A 10,179-nucleotide genomic window follows, 5' to 3' on the forward strand; every position below is an offset into this window, starting at 1 on the left:
AGTCTGTCCAGCAGCCTGCAAGGCGCAGACCAGCAACTCGTGCAAATCCGGCTGTAGATGCCGATCACTCCTCGGAAGAAGTAGAAGAGGACGATGATCTCGTTCCAGTCTACTGGTTCAGAGAATCCTCAACTGCTCAGGTCCCCATAGTCCATGGTCCAGTGCAGCCTGAACCATCTATGTCTAATGATCAAGATACACAACGTGCTGAACCTCCAGACGTATGTCACGTCGAGAGTCCAGTGAATTCCCAAGATAGGAATTGCTATTCCGAAATTGACAACCCACTTGATATGTCTGATGGTGCATCAGATTCTCCCCTGATGCTTAACGAACCTATCAGCCATCAGGGTGACACTGAGTACTTACCTACTGAAAGAGTCGTTCCTACCGAACAAGTACAAGAACTAAACCTAAATGAAAGTGACTTACCTGATACCGAATGTTCCATAGAGAACGGCAACTTACCTGAAAAAGAATGCCCTGTGGAAAGAGAAAACTTACCTGATGATGTCGATATCCAGAATGAAGAGCTTCCAGTGCTCTCTGACATGCCAGAGAGTGAAGAGGAGAACGATGGAACTGGAAATGGAGAATCTGAGGAGAAAGGAATGGACAAGTTGGATGGAACAGAGACAGCAACTGAAAAGGAGACGGAGGAACAAACCTCTGTCAGGAGATCAGAGAGAAGTCGTCAGCCTTCGAAGCGACTTGACTATGCCAGCCTTGGAAATCCCTTGGTCACAGTGGTTAAATCATTCTTCCATGGGCTTACCGCGGCTTTGGCCGATGTTCTGAGAGAGGCTGAGAACAATTCCCCTGTCCTGTCCCCTCAAATAATAACAACTCAACCGTTACCATGTCCAGGGACGTACATGAGTTCAGGAGGGGAGGGTGTAACCCAGGCTTGAAATTACCCTGCCTGAATTTAATAATAATTCATGGGATAAAATAAGTTAATTTTAGTTGACTTATAAAGTGCTAAAAACGATTAAAAGGTGCATTTGAAATACACACATTTAAGTTATACAAGTATACCTAAAATGTTGCTCTACAAGTCTGTTTAAAATGCAAAACAAGCTATATACATGAAAGGGAAAAAACGTTGCCAAACAAACAACAAGGTGCCTTACAGGTTTCTGCAAAAGGTGAAAACTACCTGGCTCTACCTGTTGATTGCCTCCCCAAGTGGCCAATCAGTGAGCCTGTGAGCGTTTTATGACCAGCCCACTAGTATGCTACTTCCTGTTACTATATAAGCAGAGAACTTCCTTTTCCTGTTCAGATACACATGGTGGTTCTTCATGTGCTGTTGTTTACACAGACACAGAGACAATCTTTTGCAATCCACTTGGTAAGACTAAAAAATAATCTTCCAAATCAAATCATCCACATTCTTAATGTTGTTGGACAACTTCTGATTGTTATATTGTGTCATTTAAACTTTGTAGAGCAGTGTGAGACCAAGGTGTGCAAATCACTGACCAGCCAGGTGATTTTGCAGTGTGTGCCCATTCATTCATTGATCAGCGGTGAGTGAGACAATGTATAACTGTTTGGTTGATTTAACTCAGCTGATGGTTATGTTAATAGTGTTGTAGCCACAAAAGTTGGCAGGATTTATTTTGTGTTGATGTTACATGCTGAAACTGTGATTATTGTATTGTTTGTTACTGAAGGAACATGCTGTTTAAAACACATGTAGCATTTTGGGTTACAGTGATTGAAGAGGTAATGTTTAGTGCATCTTTCACCTGTTGCTAGCCAGGTGGGAGATATTAAGCACGTTTGAGCCATAAATACCTCCAAGTTACTCCTCAAAACAACCCTTTATGGACATTTGAAGTGTACTTTATACAATTTACCTCATTTCATTGTAAAAGTTAAAGGAGAATTTCATAGTATTTTTATTTGTGTAAAAAGAAGAACAGTTCATTGAATGTTCAATGCTTGAAAGATTGTGAAAGAAAATAAGCGCTTTAAAAGGTTTTCAATGTATATTGATGTACATGATTACTAAAAGAGAACATGATTAAGCTAATTAATGCAAGTTAAAAAGTGTTGATTGTTGCTATTTCATGGGGATTTAAGAACATGATCTACACAGAGTGTGTGTGAATAACACAAGCTATTGGGTCTTGTCTGATCTACTATAGGTCAGGTTTTTTATTATTGGGTGATTCTGATTCCAACCATCATCATCTCCTGGAGTGCTTCATGTGGAGAAGAGGACAGCGCTTCCCTTCCATTCACTGAAGAGCCCAGGTGCATGTGAGACTCCACAGTCTCCATACCCATCTTCAACGATCCCCAGATCCATAGATTCCCAGTTCATACTGGGTGGCGAGCTAACCAACCTACAGAGTCTGGATACTGATGGTGATTCCCCTCCCTCACGGATTGTGTGGTAGGACCAGTCAGAACACTGTCACGAGTTCAGATAAGGGGCCCAACGAGAACGCAAACCTAAAACTTTGGGAACAAAGGGTTTTCTATACTTTTGCCGGCTTTTCTTTTTGTTTATTATTTTTCATATACTGCAGTTGTTGTAATTTCTATTGTTGTAATAATAAGTGGCCACCACAATTCAGTTCATCGTTGTCTGTGTCATTATTGATGTGCAACACTGGCTCTTAAAAACACTAGAGTTTTCTGATATTAGCCCAGATATTGACATAAACACTATTGACTACTACTTACCTGTTTTCTCTATTACTAGTTCCGTAACTAGGGTTACACATGTCTTTGACCTTGGCTGGCAGACAGAGACTGAGAGTAAAGAGTACTTTTAACAGGACTGAGGTATAGGCCCATATGGCATTATTAATAGGACATTTTAACCAGGTTAAGGACCCTAGACACATTATGATAATTAAGATAAGAGATCAAATGACTCTATCAAACACTTTACCCAAATCGCGGGTAAATCAACACTTTACCCAGCGCGAGTGGAGTTAGTAGTTTCAGACGAGCAGAAATCAAGCTGAAATGGAGTTGTTGTCCAAACAACAATAGCAATAACAATAACAACTCGCTGCTGAGGGAGAGGTTTCAAAAGGGTACAAATTCCCAAAAGCTAACAATGGATCTCCAAGCTCACAATGCATCACAACAACGTGTGAATCAATGCCCTGATGCTTCATGACACTTATTATATAGGCCTACAATAATATATTACAATAACTTCTGCAAAGAGGTAGTAGAACTAGCGTGGCAGAAATGCTACGAACGCCTTTCTTCTTGTCATATTGCTCTCCTCATTAAACACTTCATAGATATAATTACTTATAATAATTACAAGAAATATAATTACTTGTTTTCATAACATTAGCGTCAGTGCTAAGTTTGATAAACAGGTACACTGTATAGTTTTAAAAGACTACGGGGAGCTTTACGTCATGCTCCTCCTCCTGGCTCACTGCGCAGCGAGCTCTACTCATGCTGTTAAAAGGCAGCGCTGGAGAGGACAGCTTTTTGACGGACAGTTTGAGGATCCAATGGAGTTGGGAGTTTTCGTCAGAGGCGCTTTTTAATACTTTTCATTGGTTCAAATGTTTTGATTTTTTACACAGACGTAAAGGGTGTTCAATAAATTTGATTTATGAAAAAAAAAAAAAAAAAAATGGAGTTAGCTGGTTCGTCCTGGACACCGACGATATGCTTAGTTGACATATAGGGCTCTATACAAGGTCCGCTAGCATTTCCATCTACACCAAAACTCCTTTCCCCCCCAAAAAACAGCCGATCTACAGTACAAGCTCACAACACGTTGCAATGCGCTGTGAGCTTGTAGATCGGCTAATTTTGGCTGGATGTCTAACCCAGAATAGAAACACTATAGGCTTCAAGTAGTTAAGGTAGGGTAAGTGATTTTCTTTGGTTAAAATAAGTGTTAAACTACACTTCTTCCACCACTGGCTGTATGGGGAAGCACATCATGTTTGGTTAAAGATGATATTTTTTGGTTAAAACGTTTTTTTGTTAAAAGGTTGAAGAACTATATATTCTGATAGTACTCATTGCTATAGAGTGTTTGTTCAGTAACAGGAGTCTCCATGTCTCTCCACCTTTTTATTAAACGGAAAATGCATTTTCAGGTCGGTATCCCAATTTTATCCAATCAGGATAGAGAACTCAGTCAGGATACAGATTAAACAAGTGAAATGACACTAAGAAATGAGCAGACAAAATTGGAACACGATAAAAATGGAAGCTGATAAATGGGTACATTACATTACAGTCATTTAGCAGATGCTTTTATCCAAAGCGATCACAAAAGTATTGGCATCAAAATGTACCAAAAGTAAAAGTACTCATTATGCAGAATGTCCCATTTCAAGTTTTCAAAATGTATAAAGATCTTTCGAAAATAGCAGATGTACAAGCTCGCATTGCGACGTGTTGTGAGCTTGTAGATCGGCTATTTTCAAAAAGCCAAAATATAGTGGTTATTAATGTACGTTTAGTAATAAAAATCTAAAAAGTAAATAGTAACTAAAGTTTTCAAATAATTGTAGTGGGGTAAAAGCACAATATTTGCCTCTGAGATGTAGTGGAGCAGAAGTGAAAGTATTGAAAATCGGAAATACCACTTAAGTAAAAAATATCTCAAAATTGTACTTAAGTACATGCAGTACTTGAGTGAATGTACTCATTTACTTTACACCACTGCACAATGGTTTGAAAATAATTATTTCATGTAAACAAGACAGTGAAGAATTGGACATTTGAATAACCCAACAAGCTCTTCTTACCTCTAATTGTGGTGCACGTTTTAAAGAAATGTGCCTCCAATGTCAACAGATAGTGTATTCAGGGTCAGGGTGTTGACATGTAGGCCTATGGTGTATTCAGGGTCAGGGTGTTGACATGTAGGCCTACCTGTGCATGAGGAAAAGCCTTTTTAGGCTAAAACACATCTGAAAGTAATCACATTAATTGTGTGGGTGCATTTCATTTAGGGCAGTGCAGTGGTTCTCAATCTTTGGATCTGGACCCCCAGGGGGGGTCCCCACATGATTTTTTGGGGGGTCCCCAGATGACAGTGAAGTGAGAATTGAATGACCTTTAAGACCTTTTTAATACCTCAAAACAAGAAAGAAAAGAAAAAGACCATTACTGCATAAAAAGTAATCAACAAACTATACTATAAAAACTGGTCAAACATTGTCCACATTTTAAAATAATATAAGAAAGAGGCAAACTTTGTGAAAATAGCCAATCAACAAGCTCACAAAGCATCGCGTTACGAGGCTTTGTGAGCTTGTAGATCATCTATTTTCACAATATTTATCTGTGGAACAGTCAAACTTAATGTAATGCCTACAATTCCAGGTACAGTACTTGTCAGGGTGGGGGTCAGGGTGAGGGACCCCAGGTCAAATATGATTATTTTGGGGGTCACGGCCTGAAAAGGTTGAGAACCACTGATTTACGGGATTCCCTCTTTCTTTGTTGTTTCACCCAGGTGTGGGGGGGGGGGTAACTTATAGGCAAGGCAGCACACAGTTTGGAATGATTGAGGAAGCTGCCGTTTGTCATTATTATTGCTGTTTATATAATGTTTTTGCATAGTATTGTATATTATTGTTCGTCTTTAAATGTTTCGATGAATTGAATACACATGGACCCCAATGGAAACAAGCCATAGTGCTTTCTTGGGTGTAATCCTTTTAGCAGACCTTGTATCCACAAGTTTCCTAGGGCGTTGTGGGCATCACTTCCTGTCGATTTCATTGGATAACATTGGATTTCATTGGATCAAATCGACAGGAAGTGATGCCCACAACGCCCTAGGAAACTTGTGGATAGAACTGTACTTTTTTTGCTATTTGATTCCCAGCTGATAGGTGTGTCTTATTGTTGTAACTGAACAGTAAAATCCTGAGTGTTCATTCAGCCGTGTAAAAATGGCAGTGTAAAACTGGACCCACTTTTACTGGAGCGACATGAATTTGTAGAATTAAATCAAAAGGCAAAACAGTATACACATTACACATCCATGTGTTTTCTACAAGAATGGAACCATTGTATTTTATTATACAATTATGTTATTAAATGTACTCCAGACATAATCCAGACATTAGCCACAAGTTGAAAAAGCCAAAAGTGGAAAAATAAAATAAAAATACATTTAATCAAGACATGTCTTTTAACACTTGTTAAAAGATAATTAACAAACCAAATTCATATTTCTAGACAGCAGATCAGCTCTTTAACCACTTGTCTTTAACCCTGTAGTCCCTATTTTGGACATGTCATTATAGATTTGTATTTCAACAACAAAAACATTTCAAAAATCGAAATCTTTACAAATCTCCCAATATTTTGAAATCTTCAAAAATACCTGAGCTTGTAGAGCTGCCATACAACAAAGTATTTGTCTTTTAAGTAACACTTAATGTTAAAAGACACAAACAACAAATCAAATTCATATTTCTAGACATCAGATCAGCTCTTTCACCAGTGCCACTTTAACCCTGGCGATCTTGGACATGTCATTATAGGAGAAACATTTTAACAACAAAAATAAATCAATAAATCTCCCAAAATGTTCTAATTTTCAAAAATAGATCTAAAAGCTCACCAGACGTGATACAAGCTTGTAGATCTGCCATTTCACAATTTGTCATACAACAAAGTATATATGACTTAAAGGAGAGATCCGGACATTTTAAGTGTTATCTTTGATGTGTCGCTAATCACTCACCAACATAGAAAGGGCCGTTGAGTTATTCCAGAGAATCCCCTGTCGTCCAGAAAATCTGGCACACGCCAGGTTCTGTGAGAGAAACAAGCAACCAGCGTCATGTCCTTCTGCACTAGCGGTAGCTCATGCGGGACATTCAGTGCATGTTTGAGTATCATGAGACTCCACGATGAGTACTAGGAGAGAAAAAACAGACTTTGCATTTGTTAAAATAGGCGAATTTCACTCTTACACACGGCTCCCATTATGCCAATGGAGGGGGTCGCCAGACTGGACGACAGGGGATTCTCTGGAATAACTCAACGGCCCTTTCTATGTTGGTGAGTGATTAGCGACACATCAAAGATAACACTTAAAATGGCCGGATCTCTCCTTTAAGAGGAGCAAAGATTAACTATCCTTAGTTTGGGTGATGTACAGGAGTTATGATTAGGGGGATGCAGTTTGTGTTTGTGTTATCAAGGCTGAAGTAAGGATACAGTCTCTCTTTAAAATATTGGCCAGTGAATGTATAGATATGAGATTTTAAATCTGCATCATAGAAAGAGACCTGTCCCTTATCGTAATCCACAAAGACCCCCACTTTCTGGGGCTTCTCTGACAGTGACAGTTTGGCCACCGGTCTGCTATTTGCTCGATATTTACCGTCATCCTCATCCAGCCATAAGGCCCAGTATCCATTTTCAACTGACAGTTTGCTGTCTTTCTTTCTCTCAACAGACTCTCTTGTCTTGCCACTCCTAAAATCCATTGAATATTTCCCTTTACCTGAACCTCATAGTAAAACCTCCCTGATGTGAACCCTTCCTTTGAAAAGACTTCAGTATATGCCTCAAATCTCTTTTTATTGTCAGGTAGATTCTGAGGCTTTGCTCCCAGCCTCAATTCTTTTCCATCCTTAGACAGGATGAGGTCGCGATGTGCAGTGTCTGGGTCAAGGGTCAAATCCACCGCATATTCCTTAATCCTCTTCAGTTTGATGTCACGCAGCTCTTCCATTTCCTGGACGAATTTCGCCTGCAGCCGAGACACAGCTCCTCTCAAAGAGGCAACAGACAGATTCCACTCACCAGTGCTATTCTTCTGTTTTTTGTTTATCAGAGTGTTCAGTCGTGACAGGAGCAGGACAAGGCCATGATGATCTTCAGAGTGTGAGAGTTCCTTCACCTCAACGCATTTCTTGTCAAACTCTGCGTTTTCCATCTTTAGTTCTTTCATGAAAGCCTCGGCTTGTTGCTCTGCTAATTTATACCTGTCTTCGATCACCTCAACCAGCTCTGCCCGGCTTTTCTCAAGCAAGTGGATCAGATCAGTGAAGACCTGCATGCTCTCAGCTATCTCCCTCTCTGGTTCCTTTTTGCTGGCAACGGTTGAGCGTTCGATCTCACTGATCCTCTGATAACGTGCAAGGATCATATCCTTCACTTTTGCCATCGTTTCAGGCAGTTCTGCAAGCTTGGATTCATATTCTTCCTCAAGTGGTACAATTTGGTGATTTTTGTGGTCTGTTTTAAAGCAAATGATACAAACACAAGCCTGGTCTGTCCTACAATAGAGTTCAGAGAGCCAGCTGTGCTTCTTGCACATCCTGTCTTCAAGACCTGATACAGGGTCTATTAAGGTGTGGCTCTTGAGGCCTGCAATTCTCTGGTGAGGCTCCAGGTGTGTCTCACAAAAAGAAGTTAAACATATAAGACAAGATTTAACAGCCTTGAGCTTTGTCTCAGAGCAGAAATCACAAAGCACACCACATACTTCATCAGCACATGAGTCTGGAACTGAGGGGTTCACTTGAGGTGACTTCTTAAAGTGGACAGCTAACTCTGATATGAAAGTATTAACTTGCAATTCAGGTCTTGTGGTAAATGTCTTCTTACACATGGGACACTGAAAAATGTCCTTGCCGTCCCAGTAGTGTTGAATGCAAGCCTTGCAGAAGTTGTCTCCACATGATGTTGAGACCGGCTCGGTGAACACATCCAGACATATCGGACAGAGAAACTGCTCGTCTGAGAGAATGCTGGCCGTTGCCATATCTGGACCTGATATGGACAGAGATAAGTAAAGACATGTTTTCCCACATAGCACATAGTCTATATGAGAAAAATTGTGAACAGGGTAAGTTGAGCCATTGAATAAGATGAAGGGATACAGGTTCAGTGAGCACCAGGTATTTCTGGGCACCACCGCTGTTTTTTTTCCAAAATGTGAAAAATAAAGTATAAATGTATGCGTTGGAAAATTGTTCGATATAATGTAAAATATATATGACTTGAACACACGGAGTACATCATTATGAGACATATATTTACCCATCAATTTCTTGATTATCCCCGAAATGACTGGATATCACAGGTTTTGCATTAATTGTAGTATTGGGCCTTAAATGTAAATTATTATTATTCATTTTTATATTTTTTAATTTAGAGTAGCCAATTATTTTTACCCCCTTTTTCTCCCAAATGTAGACGTTATTCCAATTAATTCCTATTTCTGTGTTGTCACTGCTGTTACATCCTACTGACTCGCCTGCCAGTGAGGAACCCCCACCGGGAGGACATAGGGTCTTCGTCCTACTCCTCCCCAAGTCCTGCACAACACTCCGTGCTGACAGGTGCCGCCCCAGCCCCGCTTCCCTCCCCGAACACGGGCCAATTGTGTTCGCATAGACGCTCGACAAAGCCAGATGTACCGCGGTGGATTCAAACCCACAACCTCCGTGCGGGATGGTGCTGAAGTTTTATCAACCTAGTATTTACAGTATGTTCAAACATTTCAGTGTTCAGTTTTGTTTGCTTCGCTTAGATCAATGCCAAATAAAATGAGAATTTTTGTACACACTGTTGAATGATCGTTATTGGAGAGATTAGCTAACTATTACTATTATTAATTATTAATAACCCCCATCTGCAGAAGGTGCTGCAGTGGAGAGGGTCAGAAAGTAAAACATCCTAGGAGAGCACATCACTGGGAAACTCACCTGGGATGTAGAGTATATCCCGAACGGTAACCAGAAGAGTGGGCACCAAAAAGTGGGCACTTTGTAAATCTGGGCACATCAGAAGAATGGGCACTTAGTTAATGCAGGCACCAAAACAGTGGGAAACTGGAATACTGGGCACCAAAACAGTGGGCACCTGAGAATTCTGGGGACCAAAAGAGAGGGTACCGATAGCCTGTATGTATTGTGTTTGATGCCTGGACTACTTGCAGAGATAATTATTTGACACCACTTCCAGTCTGTTTTTAAATTGTTTTCTTTGCGAGTTTGAAGTGTTGTTTAGCCAATTTGATTTGTTGTTTATCCTAGCCTAGGCCTAGTTTACTTTGGTAAACTAGGCTACTTTGGTTTTGGTGAGTTTATGTTACTGTGAGAGAGTGGTCCCCAATGGGTAATACTCTGCATATGGATAATGTGGACCATGGGGGAGCTAATTAGCACAAGGCCCTGTGGTGATTTAACCCGGCTC

At 40.2% G+C, this 10,179-nt stretch overlaps 1 protein-coding gene and 1 long non-coding RNA gene across 2 annotated transcripts; one reads left to right on the plus strand and one right to left on the minus strand.

The window, feature by feature from the left end:
• The first annotated feature begins 1,295 nt into the window (after positions 1 to 1,295).
• On the plus strand, positions 1,296 to 2,383 carry LOC308098860. Its single transcript, XR_013934325.1, has 3 exons — positions 1,296 to 1,354; positions 1,452 to 1,532; positions 2,157 to 2,383. It is a non-coding gene; the product is annotated as an uncharacterized lncRNA (long non-coding RNA).
• Positions 2,384 to 7,109: 4,726 nt separating this feature from the next.
• LOC308099568 (zinc-binding protein A33-like) lies at positions 7,110 to 8,743 on the minus strand (the record flags this gene model as incomplete). The annotated part of the gene is made up of 2 exons (XM_080448304.1): positions 7,110 to 7,449; positions 7,590 to 8,743. 2 exons carry the CDS (start codon positions 8,741 to 8,743, stop codon positions 7,110 to 7,112), a joined length of 1,494 nt encoding a protein of 497 aa, XP_080304430.1.
• Between the last annotated feature and the right edge of the window lie 1,436 nt (positions 8,744 to 10,179).

The sequence above is a fragment of the Gymnoscopelus braueri genome (genome assembly GCF_963280865.1).
Source record: "Gymnoscopelus braueri genome assembly, chromosome: 13".
Classification (NCBI taxonomy): Eukaryota; Metazoa; Chordata; class Actinopteri; order Myctophiformes; family Myctophidae; genus Gymnoscopelus; species Gymnoscopelus braueri.